Here is a 24327-nt window from a genome sequence, read left to right as displayed (position 1 = left end):
ATTACTTTAAAAAATAAATATTTTTGTGAAGCTAGTTACTTCTGAGACCATCCTCGTACTGTAATAGCTCTTGTCAAGTATATATTAATTTTTAATGAATTGAATCACGTACGTGGGAATGTGTTTTTGTAGAAATTGTATTCTTCAATAAGCAAATTTTGAGTGCCAAATCAAATACTACACCTAGCTGAGCCGTCATCCTGAGAAATATCCTACAGACTCTAGCCAATAACCCTAAATTTCTGTTTCATTAAAACAGACCTTTTTTTCAATGCTCATCCATCTCAAGTTTGGCATGCTTTATTTTTCTAGATATTGGAAATTTGCTGGCACATTTGAACGCTTAATCAAGGACAGAATCTATCACTTTTGCACCGAACGCATTCCTAAATAAATCGGATTTCGTTGAGAAAAATCAAACTAAAATGCCATCATTAGTTTATGAAATAACATTCCATCATAATCGAATGTGAAGCAGTAGACCCCTGCGTTCAATAATTTTCTGAAAAGGATTTTCTGTGACGAGCAATGAATACTCAGATATTGCCAATAGTTTCGCTTCTTCACTAGCATAACCCCCATTTTCATACGTCTATATGATTTATATCCCTCAAAATCACAGAGGAAATTAAACCACCCTTCTCCCTCCCACACATACACACACGTGCGCACACACACACACCTCTTTGTTCTGTAACATTTATTTTTATACACTTCTTCCGTCTCTGCTGGTATGCTTAAGTTTATCATGTAAATTAACGTATTTTTCACAACTTTTAGTTTTATTACGAACTCAGTATTTATACAAACTAGGTATTGTGAGCATAGATTATATAGTATTTTTTGATTTTTTGGGAAACCATAGTTTATTAAGAATATGAAAAAGGAAATGGAATTGAATGTTTTTTCAATATGGATCGACTTATCCTCAAGTATGCCAGAGAGCGGAAATTATGATAACCCGATAAAGATCTGAGTGTTTGGTAACTAACCCAGATCACGTTAATTGTTGTTCGGAAACTGATCGATTTAATCGGATCGTATTCATATTTTCTGATATGAGATTTTCTTTACCCTGGTAGACCAGTAGAAAAATGTGATAAGCTGCCAAGTTGTTTCATTTGTCTATATTTTTTTGAACTTCAAAAATTATTTATTTCCCTTGTATGGTTGTCTACTATAAATTTTTATAAGAAACGTAATTGGTTACTTTTCTTTGCGACATGGCGTGTTTATGTAAAAATAGCTTATTCTCATTAAAATTCAGTGCAAAATTGATGTGAGTTGATGAATTATTGACAACTGTTCAATAACAATTATGAAACATCTAGAATCTATTGTACAACTAAAGAGATATCAAAAAAGAAGGAACACACAGAGAAGTAATAAAAAACAAAAGTTCTTGTAGATTTCTTGTAGAGAATTTTAAATTTGAAATTTCCACCGAAAATTGAACACGATGTTGGAAACTGTGATCAAAATCTCGTTCTGAATCAGAATCCGCAATCAGCAATTAGGTAATCTTTTCGACCGAAATTTTAGTTTGCACAAAGCCCTATGACATGGTAAACCATTTCTTCAACCAAGGTGATATTTCTAGAACTATCGACAATATTCGTAATGAACAACACATTTTTTAATACTTTCACGCCAACACTCACCATTACTCTGTTATATCACGATTTTTCAATAAATTATCGTTCTCAAAAGTCAAATGTGGATAGTCATCTAAATGCACGAGTAATTATGGATGGTGATGTATTCAGAATGAATAATATGTTTATAATTTCTTCAATGAATAAATTGAACTGTGGGCTACTTCACCCAATGGGTATGTTAATATAAAAGTTTAACATAACTAACTGGTCTAAGAAATTCTGACATATCTCATTCATCACACAAAGAATGTTGATTAAACCATGCAGTTGTAGATGATCGGTTCCAAAACAAAATCATATTCATCATAATCCTCAGCACAAGAGTAACCATTTAGCCATGCATTAGTTGAAGAATATTTTCAGCTTTTACACTAACGGTTCTACCTATCACTTTTATCAATAGTATACTTTGAGGCTTGGATCTACCAAAAGTTGAGATTTGAAAAATAACTGGTACATCCCACGCCACATTCAATTCGGTTAGTACTCAATCAATATTAAGGTTACCCAAGAGATAACTGTAGAAATCTTAACAACCCAAGGGTTAGTAGTCTACTTTGCTATTTAATGTCGAAAAAAGCAACAACTGCTAGCTTGATGGGAACGCCAAACCATCTGATCATTAAAGTTTATTTGTATTTGTTCTTTCGAATAAAGTTTGGTGAAAAATACCAAACGTAGATACTATAATTGAAATAATGTATTTGCCGGACAACAGGATTGGAATATTACATTAGTGCAAAATGCAGGCAGTTAGGAATAAATCACAACTTTTTCTAATGTTTCATATATCAAACATGTTTACGCATATATTTCCAAACTAAATATTTGATATTACGGTTGTTCCTTGCAGACATTCAGCAAATATAATGAAGTTGTCTTATCAGACAACTTCTGAAAACGTGATAGGTATTTTTACAATTACACGAGCAATTAAAATGATTCATTTACGTCCTCAATCATAATTATTTGAATAAATTTTATTTACTAAGAATTATGTGATTATGTTGAATACTATGTGATACAATGAGCGATTTTGATATGTTACAAATACTTCTTTGATAGAACAAATATTTATTTATCTTCAATAAAATAATAAATATATCAAATATTAGAAAACAACACTATATACACTGCTCAAAATAAAAATTATGGGATATGTTATAGATACTATAATTTACAATGATATTTCAATTGGAAAATATCGCTTGTGATAATAAGCTAGGTATGTATATAATATGTTGCTGAATTTTTGTATTTAAGAGTCAATTATCGCTACAATGGAAGGTGTTGGATTTCTTCATTGTACATTTTTTTTGACAACATGCTCTACGGAAAAGAGTTGGATAACAATGAATCGATTAAATTTGGAATTTCCAGCAATAAAATTAAACAGTATTTTCTTACATCTATTTTTTCATTTCATTCATTCATAACTGGGGAAATGAGAAACGAGCCGTATGGAATATCTACTGAAATTTTCAGATATATGCTTGTAGCCATTCCTCATTCATCTATTCAACATATGCCATGGTATAATATCCATTATTGTTTATGCATTTTGTTCACTTTCCTACAGTATTTCAATGCAAACAAAACTCTCCTCACAATTCGCTTTCAACGTGTACTCAAATAAATGGAGTATATGAGGAGAAGAAACATAATTGAAAGAATGAATGTTCAATTACTCGTTACATTATCAAATTTTTATCAAGTATACAACTTTTATAACAACAAAAATGATATATGCTGATAACTGCATGTAAAAGTTTTAGATTGAGATTCTCGATTTTACTGATTTCGTAGATGTAAGAATAATGGAGGGAGGAATGCATAAAATTGGAATGAAATTTCTAAATCTTGGAATTAAGAACACAGAAATTCACAAGATTAGTATACGAGAAATAAGAATTTGAAGATAAGTAGTTAAATTATAGATGTTTCAAAGCACAGGTATTACATGATGTTCAAGTAACTATATAATTAGAAACATCAGGGTTGAGTAATATTAGATGCACTTCGAGTGGATTTTTTTAATAGTTAGATTGGACTGTTTTGACTGTCTTTCTGCTTAAAATTTTTGTGTTCGATATAAGTATGTGGATCAAACCATTCGGAGCTACGCTCATTGAAATTGAATAGTTTGAAGAAAAAAGAGCGAGGACGCTTAAGAAAGAGCAATTTGGAATATCATATTGATATTCTATTGATGATTTGACAGTTTCACAGATTGTGATATTATAAAAGAATAGTAATTCCCTTCAATAATGTCAATTAGACTTGACCAGTAGTATTGAAGATTATTCACAAATCATGTGAGGATTTGAAAACTTGCTAATGGAGGATAATGAAACCCATCCTGTGTGTTAGTGGTAGTGAACCGATTACATATCTAGTGCAGCACGTGTTTAGGAATGAATGATACCAGTAGATACGCCACTTATCGCACCTTTCCCTATACCATATCTATGTTTTAGTATCTTCATTACCCATTATCATAACTTATGTTGTCTATAACTCCTCCATCCATTAATCTGACCTAATTTTGGGTTTTTATCCGCAAATGTCTGTAACTGTTTTATCTTTGTAATTATTATCAGCTAACAAATCCCTTAAAGATTTAGATTTAGGAACCCTCATTGTTGTAATGATCGATGAACAAACATTTGATTTCAGTTCAAACTTGTGCAAATCTAATTTTTATGTAGCTGCTCAATGTTAATTTCACTATTATAGTGACATTCCCTCTTTTTTATTTAATATGCTTCGAAATGTATAGATGTGGTATATAGTCTGTTATTCAGTTATTTGTTCCAGAAATTTCTCGACCACACGGAAAGTTCAAATATTGATATTGCATAGCTGTTTTAACCAATTTCATTGGAATTTCTTTGTATGAATTGATTTCTGATGTAGTTCGGCTCTAGACAAAAATGTTGCTCCTTATTGGTTTCATAATTGTGTATAGTATTTGTTTATTGTATTTGAATTATCTATGATGATTCTTTGTATCTGATACTAAGTTACATCTAGAAAAAAGACTATATTTTGTGAGTACTTATTCATTTTTAATTTGAATTTATTTGGAAGTTGTTGCGATGTATCAGTTCAATTAAGTTATTTGATTCAATCATTGAATTAAGTTAGTTCGTACATGTAATAAATGAAGTTTGTCCAAAAATACTTTTCCCAGAGTGACATTTAGAAATATTGCACAAAAAACTATTTCTTCCTGACTTGGTATTCCACATTTTTATATTCAGGACCTGTTTTGTTTGTTAACAGTTGTTTACTCTTTCTTTAAACATGTTTTTAATCATCGCCTTTAATTTCGTGATTCCAAAGTGATTTTATAATTTTTATAACAGAAAAATAATGAAATTTCAATTGTGTTTTATAAAGAAAGAGCTCGGGGGCTACGGCGAATTTTGCATTTAACGCGCTTAGTAAAAAGGGGTGTCGATAGGCTTTTTGACGATACAAACTGATGTTGACATGATGTTGTGCAATTATTAGAAAAACCTAATCAGTGGACCACCGACACCTTTTAAATTTATTTTTTTATATATCTACTGATATTGGTAATACATATTATTTTTTGTATTATCTTATATATTTTTGTGTTAATATATGTTTGAGGTATGAATGTACATCTATATCTATTTGTTATATGTCCAATATCAATTCCAACATTTGTTTATTTTGGTTACTTCTAAGTTCCAAAAATATGTGGTCTAGTGTATAGCCATGGAAATGACATATCTGAACCGTAAGATAAATATTTAATGATAATAGCTAGGATTTTATCAACAATAATTTTTAATAAAACATTTACTTTAATTATCCACTCATTATCTTCGAATTATTTAAATACAATTTGGGTGAAGAAAATGGCGTGTAGTTGAATATTGATATTTATCTAAAGTGTTTGATAGTACCCGCGCTTATAAAAATAGTGGACAATTCACTGGAAGAGGTAAATTATTATAATTGATTTTTCCGGGGAATAATTTATTTACCGATTAAATTATAATTACGTACAACATTTTCTGAATAAGAAATAATGACCCTATTAAGAATTAGAAACCGAAATAATAAAAGTTTGCTGAGTGGGAAGAATCAATACCTTCATAAATTAATGTGCATCAATGTTCAATATCAATATTCACGAATCATTTTGAAATAAGCAAATATCTTTGAATTTTAAATTATTTCCATCACTTCATATGTTAACTAGGGCATCTTCTTATGTTGATCGAGTTTAATTAATATTTTAATTTTGAACTATGCAATGTATATAATGCAATATCCTCAACTTTGACATAGATATCAGCTTTCTCATTATTCATTATAGAGAGTGATATTATTTGGAAAAGCACTCGATAAAATTCATTCATATTGAATATAATAATAGTAAGACATTAATATTCAAGTTATAATTTAGAATTATGGAATAATGCGACAAATCAAAGAGTGAATGATATCAAATAATTTCCATATAACAATAATAGAATATTTATTTACTAAATGAACATATTTAGTAAAAGTTCCATTCCAAAATTCAACGTATTTCCGATAATATCGTAATAAAGGCATTTATTCTATATAAATTCAGGTAAAATCTAGGTGAAAGATATTTTTCTAACTTAGTTCGTCATATCTTCAATATTTGGTAAGGTACTACAGAATTGGGTCAATTGAAACATCAGCTGTTGATTTATAGAAAAAAACTAGTAGATTTATTACAATTCAACTTATTTTCAGTCATATTTCGTCTACTCTTTTGTTTGGATTTTAAGCTAGGTATATTAATGCTAGTAGTCCCACAAGTTTTGTCGGTTTTAATATGTGAAAATTCCTACGCCTCAATTCAATCTTGTACTATATGATGATTACGATTGCTTTACTTTCTTCTAATTATCATCTCTTTGTTAATTGATGCCGTAGTACGTTTTTAAAATAAATAACCTTGGGTACAATGCATAAGGAATTCTGTATTATTAAGATATTCAAAACAAAGGGACACAGTTAATGACCAACGGTACCTTGCCCTGTTTTATTAGACGCATTGTTACTTGCGATGAGAAATGGATTCATCTAAGCAACCGGTGTTTGTAGACCTATTCTAAGCCTCTTAGAATAAGTTTCCTCAGTATCTTTTTCTTTGTCTCCCCCATTTTACGATGTTGATCTGGCTTCTTAGGTCGTTCACTGGGTCGTGATTACTCGACAGGTCCTTACCCAGGTATTTAAATTATGAGACTTGTTCGATGATTTTGACCAGAACTACCAGCTTACTTTCAATTCACACTTATTTTCAATTTTTCTGTGGATATAGTCATGTTCATCGCTTGGCTGATCTGGCAGAATTTGTGTAGTTGTCTTTGTAGGTCTTTCTGCCTTTCCGTGAAAATAGCTGCATCTTCGGCGTAGCATATCAAGCTAGGTTACTCTCGTTTATCTCTAATATGTAGTAACCAAACTGATAAACTCCCCTCCATCCTTCAAGCCTCAAACTATAACTCTCACCACATATATTGCTTCATACGCTGATTTCCTTTCTTATTTAATAGAACAATTTCTATCGACACCTAATAGGTAAAAATAGGCAGAACACCTCTGAAACTCCATTTTTTTGCTTCTCCTCCAATCTGGCTTCCTTACCTTAATACTACCAAAGTGAAGATTAAAAATAAATCTACTTTTCATTTTCTTCTAAACTTTTCAAGTAGGTGATAAGCTACCACAAAGATATAGCCTGTCCCACTAGTATTCCTTGAACTTATCAAAGGGATAATAATAATTGTTGATAATTGATGTAAAAATTTGTAGTAATTGATTCATCGCTATTTGCTTTTCTATACGTTTATAACGCTTTAGTTTTGTTTCTTATTCCAACTTTCCATTAAATTTTGCACTTGTTATATATTGTGAGTATTCAAAATAATTGAGTCGTCGCTTTAATTAAAAAACTTCTTTTCTGATGAAATTATCGTAGTAATATACAGAGTGTTCTGGGACTTGATGCTAAAAATTCGGGAATGAGTAGACGACGTGAAAATAATGCTGTGACGTAATAAACAATTTTCTCAATCGACCACTCGTTTCTGAGTTATATGTCTTCAAATTTGTGAAGTCAGATCTAATATTTCAGTATATTTTCTAAATTATACACTTGAACTAACCAACTAAATTTTTCTACATTTCAATTTTCTTCCCATGTAGTAATACGATGTTCGACAGTATGCAATTAGAAATGTTTGATTGACTTTCAATATCTCCTATAAGAATTTTCGATAAATACTAACAATTTATAATAATTTTCTTCATAATATCTATTTACAGCGGATGTTTTCCTTGGCATGTACATCAATATATATATATATATATATATATATATATATATATATATATATATATATATATATATATATATATATATATATATATATATCTCCTAAACCATAAATTTCATCGAACTGAACAAATATTACCTTTTTGTTGAAAAGTCGATTGAAAATTTATTTTTGATATTTTTAGAATGTAAAGTTTGTCCCTGTTAAAGTTATGAATTGCCTACCATCCGCCCCTTGCCTTCAGATAGTAGTGTAGAATTACTAATTCATCCATTAAAAATTCAAAATGCTCGAATGTACAATTTATAAAATTTACTTAAATATGAGTTCGAATTTCGCAACTTTAAATAACTCAATAACTCAATAATTTTTTGAATGTCATGGCTTTATTTTCACGTCATCTACTCACTACCGAATTTTTTATATCAACACCCTGTATACATAACTGTATATTTTCAAAATAGATAAGGTAAATGAAATCAACATTCGTAATTTTGTTCGTTGAATCACACTACTCAAAATTTCAACTAAAAATCATCTAAAAAGAGAAAAGATGTGTTGAGGAATATATATATATATATATATATATATATATATATATATATATATATATATATATATATATATATATATATATATATATATATATATATCAAAAAATGGCATATTTTACTGTTCACACATTCATTGCATTCAAATCGAGAATCAATTGACAAATATTATATAAGTTATATTTCCTCAATCTCCATACTACCTTCAAAGATTGACAACGTTACAACGTATAATAATTATTAGATTGTGACTCTATATGTACTAGTTAATAGCAGTTAATTACAGTCGTTTTATCCAACTTTATGGAAAAAAATTACGAGGTATTCACACCAAAAGAATGGATTTTTTTTTGTTGACATTAGACAACTAGACTATATTATGTTCGTATTACCTTTATAGAATAATCTCAAAAATAACAGAAAATAAAAAAATTGTGCACTCCTCTTTAAAATTTTTGCTAAGCGAATTAGTTTGCATTTCATTTTGGCATGACAGTAGAGTTTGTATTTTATCAATTAAAAGATGATGATTCAGCCATTTTCGTTCCACCAAATAGATGAATATCAATTTAACGAAAAACATTTGCTTCTATTCATTATTTCATTTCTTTGCAGATTTACATCATCAAATTGAATAAAAATCAAGAATGTCTAAGGATGCTAAAAGTCTGGTATGGGACTATCTAGTCTTCATCATTTTTGTCATAGCCAGTACGTTTGTGGCCCTATATTCAAAATGTTTTGGACCCAAAGTGAAAACGAAAGCAGATTATGTATTTGCAGCAGGCAAAGTTTCCATGGCTGCTATGATGTTGAGTATAGCTAGAGGGACACTAGGAGTGCGATCGTTTCTAGGTAAATACACAATTCTATACAGAAAATATCTATCACTCGTCCAACATCATCCTACATTTTTTCATTGGTCTATTTGGAAAAAATTCATAATAAATTTCTTTAAATAAATACTGATTTTAAATGTAGCTAGTATAACTATTTTGTTAAGCATGCATCAGTTCGAATCTCATTACAGTTTAAGTTCTATTGGAAAGTGAAATGTATTTTTATCAAAGTATATATATGACATAAATATATGTTTGTTTGCTAAAATAGCCCAGGCACAATAATATAAGGAAGAATCTGACAGGAATTTTTTACAAAAATTAGAGTAGAGAAAAAACACGCACGAAACAAATGGGACAAACTCCGATAAACCGTAACTGTCGATTCATGCAGATTAAAAATATACTTGAACAATCGACAAAAATAACAATTTACAGCAATTTCTAGCTCGAACCAACCCTGATCAGACAGTAGTGTTAAATGGAACTTGACTATTATATGTAGTACGAGGATTCATCTTCTTTCCTATTTGATAAAATTTTAGCAAGATTGGACCGAAAAATTAATAGGTTTTGTGATGTGTTGTTACCCTTAACCTACTTCATAAGAATGAATAATGTCATATGAGGGATGTCTGGAAAGTTTCCGACCTCAACCTAGAGATGTCAACCAATTTGGGACGCTTAGTTTCTGTTTAACAATCGTAGTAGTGAGCGATTATCAAAATATTTTTTAAATTGGGAAAAATTGAGTATCGAATGAACATTATATATTTGTTTTTGAAAGGCATTATTCCTTCGCAAATGAAAGAGGAGTTGGATACTGTGTACGAAGATTCTCAATCATCATCCATGACCGAAAAATTTTGGTCAGCGGGATTCAAACGCGGCTGTATTCACTAACGATAGGCGTTCGATACAGCCTAAAAATTCGACATCATCGAAAAAGTTTACCAAAGCATACTTGATGCCCGTTGGATTGAGGTTTGAAACATAGAAGTGGCTATTGGCACATAAAAAGAATACATTTGCCATATACTTAAGAATCATTCTTGTGTGAGCTACCCACGCGTTGGGTACCGCGTTTGCCACTTTTGGACTGAAACAGGAGCCACAACTACACATCTGAAACGAAAAGACCGCCGAGAGTTTTTTGTGATCCTCGATATATTCAAACTTCGAAAAAATCTTTCGATCACCAATATAATAGAAATTCATGTATTTTGAGCTTATCGGTTTCCGGAACATAACCGCTTACCTCGAATATTTGGCCACACGGTCACATAATTTTATATCAGTTTGTATATAATATATGACCATGTTATAAACAATATAAACTATGTTCTAAATATCACATCTCAATAACCCACTAACCACTATCGCTATGTACCTGAAAACTTGTTTTCCCTTAGGTTACCCTTCCGAACTATTCTACAGAGGAGCCACAATGTGGGAAACCCTTTACGGAATGGTCCTGGCCTATCCAATAGTTTGCTTCATATTCGTGCCGGTGTATTTCAGCCTTGGAATAACTTCTGTCTATCAATATTTAGACCTTCGGTTTAAATCACAATTCGTTAAACAACTGGCATCTGGAACTTATATTGTTAGGGCGCTTCTCAATCAGGGCGTGACAGTTTTCACTCCTTGTGTTGCTCTAAACACTGTTATTGGAATTCCTTATTGGGCGTCCATATCCGGAATATCGATAGTCAGCATTATTTTCAATATATTGGTAAGTAGACAAGTTTTCGTTTAAGCAGATTGACACGATTCCCGACGTAAGAAAATAATTTTTTTTCTTCTACTTGACTCTATATGCATATAAATCAAGACATTTTCCAATTATTATTATTAATGTTGTCGCATAAATTTTCCAACAAACAGAAAAAACGAATACTTGGGTTATAGTTCTCCTGAATTTTTCCCAATATTTTTTATGAAATACAGTTTGCAATATATGGAAATTTTGTTAGTTAGGGTCAATCACAATGTAAAATGAAAGTATTGAAATGAAAAATTTGTTAAATGAATAAGAAAATATATTTTTGAAACCGCAGTCATAGAATTTTCTGGATATTTTGCTTTTTAATTATTTAGTCATCAAAACATTCTTGATACATTACAATTCCCCAAAATTCAGAATTGGTGGACTATGAAAATATATATTATTCCACGTCAACCCACGGTTATGATCACTTTTCCATGCGATTTTTGTTGTGTAAAATCATTAATTTAGAGAATTTCTTGTTATTCCTCCAATAATGCTCCTTCATCGATTTTTTTTACTTGTCTACTCCACAATTGAGAATAGTTTTTTTATACTCTGCTTCCAGCATTGTATATTTGTTCCATCAACATGAAGTAGTGAAGGAGCTGCTTCCTAGTTCCCAGTTTATTATTACGATATTTTTTAATCGTGATTAACAAACCTTCCATTTTATTCTGGAATACAGAGAAATTTAGAATCAATATAATATGTGAGTAAGCCACATTGTCCATTTGAACCGTTATCGCAATTTAATAGATAGATCATATTATCGCATCGCATCAATGTAATGAAGAAAAAACTCACTAGAAACCATCTGAACCATTCATTCATATAAAAAAAAAATACTGAAGCAATATTTCTAATTAGAAATGCTGTTTTAAAATAACTTGTATACGTTTAAACTAGTAAGTAAACTAACTTAGTCATTGAATTGTAAAATAGAACATTTCGAATATTCAAATTTTGGCCAGCGCGGGATAGCCGGAATATTTTAGAATATAAAATAAATGTGACGTAAGAAGCGTCACAATAGTGTAATTTAGCCACTACGACTTTCCGAACTAAACAAATTATGAATTAGAAATTTTACAGATAAATTTTTCAGTAATTCTGAATGTAGATAATTTACGGTTGCCCCTTTTCATGCTATACATATTCGTCGGACTTTAGTTCAGCTCACAAGTAACGTGAGATATTCATATTATCTGTGAATGGCATAGAGGCTTATCAACTTCCAATAGTTTAGTTTGATCAAATTTTATTGATTAAGTTGAATTTTTCATATTTCTGACTGGTCTATATTGTTTTCATCTTATATATGTATTAAAATATCTCATTTTGACTTTGAGAATAAAACCCAAATAAATGACTAATATACATAATTTTATAAATATTTATTAAAATCTGTAAAAATATACTTAAATGATAATTATCTTATATCATCATTAAAAACAATTTTATTTGATCATTAATAAATTAAGCTCGCAAATGATAGGTTTTACTCAGCAAAATATTTCAATTTACTTATATTCAATTTTTCTGTTAAGTATTGTTTTTAAATGGTTTTTACTCAATTATGTTAGCCTGTTACAGCCTGAACTTTTACAAGTGGGGGTTATTCAGGTATTGGTTTATTTGTATTATTTTATACCTAATTGGAATCCAGATGTATTCCTACCAATATAAAATGGAGGATTCACATATTACGTATTTTATGAGTGAGTTCACATTGTCTAAATTAACATCAAAAATTGGAGTATTAGTTACGCACACTCATAGTTTTGTTCACAATATAGTATGTTATGAATTATGTAAGGTAGCTTATTTATGCATATTATGAAGAGTACAACTTAAGTCAACTCTAGAATCTCTTTTACACAAAAATCTGCAACTATTATTTGGAAGAACTAGAACATTCCTGGTAGAACTGCATGGAGTTCAAACGAGAATATGTTGAAAAATAAAAACTTTTCAGACGACCCGTGTAGTCTACGCGTATGCCTTATTAACGTTGTCTGAATTAAAAGCTCCAGAGTTTTTTTTGTAATCCTGAATACATTCAAACTTCGAAAAAATCTTTCAAAATTTCATAGTTTCATTTACAATATAATATGAATGATATAAGATAGCATATTATGAAGAATACAACTTTAATAATCTTTAGAATCACTTTTAAACAAAAACATGAATCATCTTGAGAGAAAATTGAGAAAAAACAATTTTTGTAGATAATAGTCAACAATTTTTGTTTACTCTCATCATAAATGTAACCGTTGGCTAAATAACCTAAATCAAGCATTCTTGATAAAATTTGACAAGAAACTTTTTACGTGAATAGGATCGATGAAATTTCCACAATTTCTTTATAATTCTATCAATAACGTTCAGCTTCTTGGTGATTAATACAAGTCCATCTTGACCGGTGAAATATATAGGTGAAGTTTTGATACTATTGAAGAAATATGGAAACAATATTTTGTTTTACATCATCTGATTTGATGTTTTAATATGACTGTGGATAAGGTATCTACACGTTGAAACATATTTCGATTTCTTGATTAATACTAATAAAATATCCAGGTTTATGCCGAAATGTGACATATATTTGGATTTGAAAATTGTGGAAATTTTAGGGAGGTCTGAAAGCTGCCATTTGGGCGGATGTCATGCAAGGCGTTACAATGATTGTTGTCAGTATGGCTATTATGTTTCAAGGCTGTTTTGAAGCAGGAGGACCATTAAAAGTAATCGAAGTTAACAGAGAAGACGGAAGACTCAATTTTTTCAAGTGAGTAAAATTAAAACAATATTATTTTATTATGAAAATATTTGCATATTGTTTTGTGCTGAATATAATTTGTTCGTATTGAACTCAATTTAACTGGGGCAACGTTGTGAGAAAATGCAAATCAACAGTTTTTCCCACGATATTTTGATAATTAATAAGAATTTAATGCTATTTATCATGAAAATCAATAGATATTGTGAATAAACAGTATTCATATTCATTAACCAGAAAAACGAGTTTGTGATTCAGCACTTCGTGTCGTATCTACATAATTGAATAAAACCAAGTGAACTGAAGTAAAAACAATATTTAATGATCTTTAAATAATACAGTTCTAGGATCCTTATATACGATGTGTCTAAAATTATTATTCAGGAATATGTTAAGAAAATTTGTAGTTTGAGGAACGACGAAACATGCGATGAGTTTTTTATCCAAATAGTGAGAAGGATGAGACATAAATGGCCTATGTAGCACCAGTATTAACCAAAATTCTAGGGGTTGAGGTGATTCGATATTACTCAGGAAAATCAAGTTTAAACAACAAACATTTGTTGTATGTGGAAGCATGATTATGATTAACGTCTACATACAGCTAAAGAAACTAAGAGTGTTTGGTAGGGAGAAGCAAGATCATGCACAGACCCGAACTGGTGTACTGTGGTGCAGAGAGCTAGTGCCCTGACGACAATATCACAATGCCTATCATGGATTATTTGTAAACACAAGTAGCAAAATGTTTTGATGAAATCACTCAAAATGTAATTTTAAATATTACCTAATATTGGTGAAATTTATATCTATTGACAAGTAGATATATAAAATTACTAGGAAATCTCTTATTTTCTACTTCAAAATGGTTCATTTATAAAAATTTACCTATTTTAGGTTATAATTTCACAATTTCTTCAAAATATAACACAAAAACAACTCTACCTGAAATATTGGGGTTCGCTCACTTCAGTTAATAACACCACCAAGTCTTTATCAATGAATTTCCATGAATATCAAGTGCCATAATTTCTAAATCTTTTCGTTTTTGTTCATTTGTTATACTATAATTTTTTGTTACACCCCTCACACGCCTTAAATATTTCATCTCTGCTGCTTGCAATGCACTTTTTTGTAAGAGTCCGTAGGTTTCGAAGGTAGGTTAATATTGGTCGGTATATTGCTTTATAAACTTTTAGTTTTTTACCGTGTTCTTCCAAATGTCAAAGTTTTTTTATATATCTTGGATATTTTCCTCAATAAGGACTATGTAATTAGCATATGCTCCTTCATATATTTTTACTGTTTGCAGGTTTTTGTATCCACCGCACATTTTCTTTCAATTGACTGTGAAGATATTTATTATATCATCCAGAAATATATCTCACTCCTTCTGTGGTTAGGAAAGCCTCAGAAATTGGGTTTTTACTAATAACATAGTTCACATTTTTTTATAGTAGCTCATGATTGCATTACGTAAGTCGACATCTATTTTTCTTCTTCCAAACTCTCCCATATCTTCACCCTCGGTACTTGCAGAAAAAAGCTTACCATAGGAACAAACATTTTCAGAAATAATTTCATGCAAGCAAATTGAAAGAAAAACAAGTTGATAATCAGAAAGTCAAAGATTGTCAATTTCATCCATTATAATGTAACAGAAATGTTAAAAACATACCGTTAATTAGACCTCCCATCATTATTTCATAAAGGCAATCACCTCCTAAATTTTGTCAAATGAAGTTAGAAACACCCGGTAAATTGGTATTTGTTACATTACACTGCATTCATAGACCATTTGAAAACCTTTTTTCTATTGTATGTATTAATTCATCGTTAATAATTTTAATTTGAAAAGTAATGCTTAAAAAATAAAAACAATTAACTATTAAACATTCAATATATCCCTCTATTGCCAACGATCCTCCGATTCTTAAGGCTGGAAACTTCTTTTTTAATAAACTTCCAACAGAAGTTCCACAGAAAATAAGGCAACGGGGAAGTGATGTCCCAACTTTAATAAAGATCGAGATTATAATAACAGATTTGAATATTATTTTAGCATATCAGCTGGAAATATTTGTTACCAATAAATTGAGTCAGAATTATTCTGTCCTTCATGTGCTAATTCAATTTGCTGTACAGTGGCGTCCCCCTCAAAATTAGAAATTTTCGATTATTCACGTGCTTCAAACAAAGTTTAGTTATCGATAATATTTTCTTGGATTCCGTGGATCATAATCAATTATTACCAGTTAAAAGAAGATTGAATACCTGATGTAAAATATTGATATACAAATATTCTAATCGAGGAATAACTTCAATTATAATCATTTTGCATGCTTCATGGGATCGCAGTCTCATATTTTATATGAATGAAATCAAATAGTATCTTCATTTATTCTTCTATTTCTCACCGGCTACATGAAAAATGTGTTGGTTCAAGAATTTTATTTGAAATGTATGTTTGTTCTTGTTTGTGGCATTGGGTAATTCTCTCTAATTTCAACTGCCTTCGGTCTCTGAAAAAAAATTGATTATCCAAACTAGCGAGTTGGTGTAGTCAGATTTGTGATGTGTGAAAAATACCAATTGATTTTATGGAATAAAATCACGCCGCCTCTGTATTAACTAGGATTCAACTTCGCTGCAAGGATTTCTGAGAGCAAATCAAGTAGAGGCATTTCCATCAGAATTGCTCGATTATGAAATTCACTGTTGGAATTTCATTAATATCTGAATTTTCAGAAACATTAATTTCCTTATAGATGTCAGTCTCATTACGGTTGATTACTGGAAAAATACAGCAAAAATCAGAAACATTCGGGAATTTACAGGATCGAACAAAAAGTTGGTTATCGAAACGCGTGTCAGATAATTTGATTGTAATTTTTCCCACACACATAGAGCTGTGTCAACAGGATGTGATTCCGTAATCGTGGAAATTTTCCAAAGAAGTTGTAACAAAAATAACTCACCTAGATAATATACCGATAATTACAGGGTAGCTCATAGCTGCATGATGCAGCAAAAATTTAGATTATACACGCGACAATCTATATTTGATCTTATATTTAGCTTTCCTGCATACTGTATGTTCAGATAATATGCAGTTTCATCAAATTATATATGGTATTATATAGATATGACCATTTTTATATCGAAAACGAAATAAATACTTTTATATGAATAGATCAATGATTTTGAGTTTCGCATTGTATACATATTGCAGATATTTGCTAGTTTTCAAAATAACTGTGACAGAATAACGAACATCTGTACAAGATAAAGTAAAAATTAGTTCAGGTTTCATTTATGTCCAATAATGATTCCAAATATAAAATTCCTTATTTACTAAGTTTCTTCCAATTTTTTCGATTTAAGTAGTATTTTGTAAATATAATCCAATATTTTACAAAAACTATTAACCACAATAATAATCCATGGAAATAATCTCCATATAAATATTCAAAATGTCTAGCTATCATCTTTGTGCAGGTATAGATTTTTAAATAAATTTGCAGCATTTATCAGAGTTAGTAGATTCATACTATTATAAGCTGCTTTTCTATCATTTAAGTAGCTGAAAATAAGGATGACGGCAGCACCATCATGTACAAATCATATTTGCCGAATATTTTATGTGGATATATTAGAAATGAGGCTCAATTACGTGGTCCTCGAACATTTATAGACCTTTTGAATAATGAGTTTTTATAACATACGGATTGCTTGTCGGGTAATGATAAAATGATGCATGTTTACTGTTCCATTCTTGTGAAAAGAGCATTACTTCCAATAAACAAATCTGCCCATGAAATCATTGATATTTATGACCTATTTCCGATTGGTGTCGTCTGGGTGTGATATTTCAAAAGTCCTAATGTAAGGATTCTCATTAACGGATAGCAGTACATCATATTCATTTACATCGGTTGTATTAGTTTTGTTCCTTCTCATTTTTCGTACACCACTGATTCAGTACAAACAAAACGGTGCACTGATCTTCAAAATGTTCTTGTATTTGAGTGGCTTCGTTTATTATATTGATACACGAAAGTTGCTACTTATGTTTTTAAATAGATAAACAAAAACAAATATCTATAATTGACGTTATTATTTCTCAAAATATTTTCCATTAAGATCAATACACTTTTGAATGCGTTCGAACCAATTGTCGAAGCATTTTTTCCATTCCATGTGAGGTACTTCCATAACATGTGATTTGAATGCATCAATCTTGTCTTCAGGTGAGAAGACGTTGACCTCGCAATTTATTTTTGATCCATGGGAATAAGAAGAAATTATGGTATACCATACAGAATTGATCGTCTAACGCTGCTCTAATAGAACGGTAGCGTCCAGTTATTTGGCTCGTCTTGTAAGACCCATACAGTAAATTATTGTTCAGTTTTGGGTTAATATACATAGATCCATTATTCGTCGCCTGGCACGATATTATAGAAGTCTTTCGAAATATTGATATCGAATTTTCTCAGGGTTTCTTTGCACCAATAGACACGAGCTTTTTTTAAAGCGATTGTCAAATTGTGCGATATCTAACGCAAAAAAATTTTTGATAGCCAAATATTCATGCAATATTAAATATCTCCTCAATCTCACGGTATGTCTATATGCATGACTATATTGCGATATCAGTTTACGCACATCTCGATGTTTTCTGGCAAAACAGCCGATTTTGGACGACCTTCACGAAATTTATCCTGTGGCGAAGTACAACCACGATTGACTTTGGAAAACCAGTGAAACACGGTGGCTCTAGATGATGCTTCATCACCAAAAGCGAAGCGAATTGATCGTCACGTTGCTGTTAGTTTAATCCACGTCGAAAGTCATAGAAAATTTTAATTCTATTTTTTGATGAGGATGAATATTTCAAGTAGCTGTAAAGAACTCAAATAGCCACTCGTATGACAACACGTTTTGAATACGTTCACCATTAAAAATGTCAAACTTAATGACGACATATTGACATCAGTGTTGCTATATCTCAAAACTTAAGTGGCAGCTCTCGTATTCTATGTGCAACTCAACAATTTTTATACTTTCGTCTAGTACCCAAAATACGTCTGTTGGTTTTCATATGGAAAAATATATATTCAAAAAAAAGTTTCCGAGACAGAAATCACCTAAACAGTTGATGATATGATTACTGTCACTTATCCATGATCTTGTTAACTGAATTTGAGTATGAACATACCCCTTACAATAATATGATTAGAATATTGTTGATATGACATCATTATAGCTTACCACAAGGTAAGCCGAACCATTTGAGGAGATAATAAGTAATTTATAGCTCACATTTTATACTGTACATAGATGGGATAGACACAATTAGTCTTCTCGCACAAAATAAGAAAAAAATGATTCTCTTATACAGTACTTATTATTATACAAAATGATTTCTATAAAAAGTAAAAATATTGAAGTTATTTTTTTCTGAATGTAATGTAAGTTTGTCTAAAACAAGAAACTTTATCAACATTTCTTCGATATTTAATTATTTATTATTCATACATTTTATCCCATTATTTATACCAACGGAGGTAAGGGAATTATTTTTTAGTTAACAATTGAACAACTTTTCCAACATTTTATGTTAAAAAAATTATTTTATTTGATGGAGTACGTGTAGTGTGACTCAATTTGAGCAAATAAAACTACAAAAGAGAGCTGTTATATATTTACACAGACGAAACAGCATGACTCACGGTCGGAATTTCTTTAAAAGAAATGGATTCTTCCTCACTTATTCATTTAATCCGTAAGCATGCTTCTCCAATTTTAGAAATATCAATACTCTACAATGCAAAGAAATGCACAATCATTAGCCAATTGAAATAACATTTCGCAAGAATTTGTAGGAATATTTAGTGGAAACCGCATTCTACGCTATAATCGACTTATATTCTAATAAAAGTATTATACTCGCATCATACTACACACTGGTTCAATGTTGTTATTGATTTTTATTGCAAATTATTACATGTTTTAGTATTGCTGTATGGTTAGTTTTATTATCTGGTTTGATTTTGACAATGTATATATGTAATGTGTATTACATATAAAAATTTCCACATGTACATTCTAAAAGGTAATATCGTTATTAGTATTATATTTTTTAAGTATACTTCATACTTAGACTTTATTTAATGTTTCTTTATTTAGTTATTTGTGTGTTTGTTTCTGAGTTTTTTACAAGCTTTTGTTTACAAATGGTGCGGCAGCGCACGCATGCTGTAATAATATTAGACAACAAATTAAAAATTATGAATAATGGAGATAGTGTTCAGTGACATCGAGCTTTTTTTATCGGAAATTTCTTCTTTCTTAACCTTTTCCTAAATTGCTGAAATATCAATATTTTTCGAGTTACTGAGGAAAAACTAAATACCATTTTTTTTATCTCATTTGGTTAATAACAATTGTAATTTTTTACCTGCACCAAAATCATTCAAAAACATTCCTCTAGAGGTGATTCCAAATCCAATGAGCTATAGCTCATATTTTTAGGAATGTTATCTCTTCATTACACGTATTTGAACTTTTTGACTAGACTCATTTCAAGGTCAAATCTGTTTTGTTTCTTAATCCTTATTTTCCTGAATACTTTTTATTTCTTGAGCGTGATAAAAATATCCTTCTCTTTCTAGTCAAACAAATTATTTTCATATTGGAAATTTTATTATGTTTTGTTCCCTTTTTTGATTAATATATCTATGAAAGTAAATATAAAATAAAATAAATAAATAAGAATCAAAATATATCTTTATAAAATACGTCTATGATAAATTGAATAATTTATTTGATGAGTTATTTTCTGTGGTAATTTTCTCTTGAATTTGACATATGGTTATCAATTCTTAATATTTTTATTACGAATTTTTATCGTTAACGCTGAAAACACTACAGGAAATGTATATATTTCCTTCTCATTACTTGAATACAGAAATGAATGATATATGAATACTTTTATGTCTTCCCTTCATTCATACAAGTTTTTTATTTTAGCTTTAGCATGGATCTCACAACTCGAGTAACAACGACATCTGCTATTATCGGTCAATTATTTATGTCGTTGTCAATTTTTGGATGTCAACAGAATTTTGTTCAAAGGTACTGCAGTATGAGATCACAAAAGGAAGTAACAAGGTGAGCATTGTGGGCAACGGAAAAAATAATTATACAAAAAATTTAATGGAAAAATCCATATGATGAGTAACATTTCTCATAAATATATAATAGAATACAATAACTTATATAATAATTTTCAAAGGTACCATAACTGAAATACGCAGTAAATTGAAACATTACCATCAATTATATAATTAGTTATTTATTGAATTAATTAGATCCGTAAATTAATTTTAAATATGCATATAATTATGTGAATTGCTCAAAGAAATAACTTTTTTTCAGAATTTATATCTGCAAATTTACGATGTTGAGTAACTCTTATTAAAACCAAGAAATGATATGACTCGAATTTATATCTAGTCATGATTAGATGATTAAATATTGGAAATTGAAATATTGTTATTCACAATGATGATAATATTTTAATGACAATTAAACATTGTTACTTATAATAATAGAATTTTCATTAAATATTTAACGTGAAAGTATATGTTTACTTTTATCTATAGGAATACAAGAGCCTTGTTATGAATTTTAATGATTTGTTGTAATTATATTTTGAGTGACAATCTATGGAGTCAATTGACAGTATTGTTCAAACACATCACGAATACGAGGATATATTGAAAAATTCCTAGCCTACTATAGAACCAAACAAAATTTCAATGTCTAAATATTTTATTACTCAACATATTCTCCTCTTAATTGGATACATTCATTACAGCGAACCTGCAACGTCTCTAGACCTTTCAAAAAAAATGTTTCTTCTTGCTCTGCAAACCAGACCTCCACAGCTTTTATTACCTCCTCGTTGGAAGAAAATTTACGACCTTTTAAACTTTTTTTCAGTTGAGGAAAAAGATGATAGTCGCACGGAGCCAAAACTAGTGAATAAGGGGGTGTGTTTTTGTCAAACCTTAAATCACGAATTTTTCGCATGGCAACATGAGATTTGTGTGCAGGGGCGTTGTCCTGCAAAAACAAAACACCTTTGGATAGCTTTCCGCGTCTTTTCTCTTTAATTTTTTCCCGTAGAGTGGTAAGTAATGTCGAATAGTAATCTCCAGTTATTTTTCTATTCTTATCCAAACAATCAATCATGATTACTCCATGGCAATCCCAAAAAACTGAAGCAAGAACGTTTACAGCAGATTTTTGGACACAAAACATCGTAAGGTCTTGGAGAACCAGAGTGTCGCTATTCCATCTATTCTTGCTTTGTTTCTAGATCGTAGAAATGTACCAAAGTCCCATCCATAGTAATAATTCGGTTTTAGAAGTCTACATAGTTTTCAAATCGAGCACAGATCAAACGCGATGCTTCTACCCTTGCACGCTTTTGGTCAACATTCAAACATTTGGGGATCCAGAAATTTTTCTCATGTCCAAATTGACGTGAACTATATGATGAACGCGTTCGTTGAAATATTCAGTGCTTCAGATATCCGTTTTAGCCCAATTCGACCATCTGATAAAATCATGTCATGAACTGCATCGATATTTTCGGGGACTGACACAGAAACTAGCCTTCCCTTTCGGTCATCATCTTCAATGGAAAATTTACCTCTTTTGAAGCTTTCAAAAAAATTTGTTTTGAGGATTCATAAAAAATGGTCTGTGGAGTTCTTAGATCCAAGAAAATTACTTGAATGAACTTCTCTATTTTCCTTATATATAACATACGCCCATGTACATCTTTGAATACTGCTTTTACGAGTTTGGAATATGTAGAAAACAGTCTTGTTTCAATCCATTCCATGTGTTAGTAAAACGAATAATTGATTTCGTGGAACTGATATCTAAATGACATAAATTTCATCTGATTTTTTATAGAAAGAATATTGATATGGAGTTAGGTCTAGCAAAGTACTATTTCCAAGCTTTTTCATTGTACAGCAACACTGTGATTCCAATGTTATTTATAGAATGATATATTTTTATATATTTGGAAGATTTCTGTATAACATATTAAAAAATGTTTTGGCTGAACCAAACAATGGAGATATATATATATACAAATACGATCCCTAAGCTGACCTTTCATGTGATGGAAATAAATAATTTTTTTTGCTTATATTTCATTCATATTTATGTGAGAGGAATGCGAGATCCAAAAGTTGTGGTGAAATGAAATAATGTTTTTATTTGCATATTCCAGCTCGATAAATCTAAAGCTTTATATTGTGTTATCATGGATGTGATTAATTTGAAGTTTTCTGATTAAGTTAATACTTGGTTGAGACGAGAGCTAATAAAATATAACATATTCTGCAGTTTTTCAATATTAAAATCGGAACTGATTAATGAGAATAACAAGTATAATTTAAGATGATGGAACATTATACTATTATACTGGCTACTTTTTTGTGGCTGAACTGTTAATTTGGATTGATAACATAATTGAATTTGCTGTGTAAAATATTGTAATAGAATGGACAACCCTACTGATAAAACTACTATCTGTTATATCAAAATTGTACGAGGAACCAATAACAAAAATATTAAAAGCCATTAAAGGAGCTAAGGAACCAATTTGGATACAAAAATAAACCAACTAGACAGGTCACACACTAACAGATGGTGTTCTCTACGATATTTCTAGGTATTGCCCAAGCCTTTCACAATTTATGGCGGTTAGACTATGAAGTAGAAAAAGAGCTGAAACGAATAATTGATGCTTGATCATTATAAGTAAATCACTTATCAAATTTAATTGATATTTTGAACAAAGAAACTCTTGGAATTACATGAGTGCCTCAATTTGGAAGAATTATCATTTTATGCCACATGATTTCTTATAAAGCATCATGTGTATGTACCTCCACTAACAGCTGTTTTAGAAATCAAAAAATAGGATTAGAGCAGCCGTTGGTTGTTTATAACTGTTTGTTCATAGTAAGAAAGACAAAAGTACAATCATATATTATAGAGTGCATAGTTCCTAAAATGAATAATATCTCCTTTTTAAAATAAGCTTAGTCGTGTTTTTGAAAATTACCTCGATTTGAGGTTGTGAGAATTGATTGATCAATTGGTTCAATCTGTTTATTTAGGGCACATATTGAGGAAATTATATATTATTGTTTTGCTTCCACTACCAAAAACGGTAGAAGAGCTGAATAAAACATATCAGTGATGCATACAAGAACATTTGCGCGTTAAAATGTGTTGATGAACTGATCTACCACCTAGATATTCGTAAATCCTTTTGT

The 24327-nt window shown here is 30.2% G+C and overlaps 1 protein-coding gene across 4 annotated transcripts in view; it reads left to right on the top strand.

Annotated features, from left to right (window-relative positions):
• LOC130443771 (sodium-coupled monocarboxylate transporter 1-like) overlaps nucleotides 1-24327 on the top strand; it is a 102605-nt gene that overhangs the window by 64430 nt on the left and 13848 nt on the right. For 3 of the 4 annotated variants that reach the window (XM_056778580.1, XM_056778581.1, XM_056778578.1), the window contains 4 exons: nucleotides 9181-9420; nucleotides 10817-11139; nucleotides 13809-13963; nucleotides 20990-21130. In XM_056778580.1, the coding sequence (XP_056634558.1) occupies nucleotides 9213-9420; nucleotides 10817-11139; nucleotides 13809-13963; nucleotides 20990-21130 (827 nt within the window). In that variant the 5' untranslated portion in view covers nucleotides 9181-9212. Of the gene's footprint in view, nucleotides 1-5479; nucleotides 5635-9180; nucleotides 9421-10816; nucleotides 11140-13808; nucleotides 13964-20989; nucleotides 21131-24327 lie in introns of those variants that run through there. The other variant, XM_056778579.1, reaches the window with a different exon arrangement.

The sequence above is a fragment of the Diorhabda sublineata genome, chromosome 5 (genome assembly GCF_026230105.1).
Source record: "Diorhabda sublineata isolate icDioSubl1.1 chromosome 5, icDioSubl1.1, whole genome shotgun sequence".
In the NCBI taxonomy this organism is placed as follows: Eukaryota; Metazoa; Arthropoda; class Insecta; order Coleoptera; family Chrysomelidae; genus Diorhabda; species Diorhabda sublineata.
Note: the sequence above shows the minus strand (reverse complement) of the source record. Positions and strands in the feature narration are given on the sequence as shown.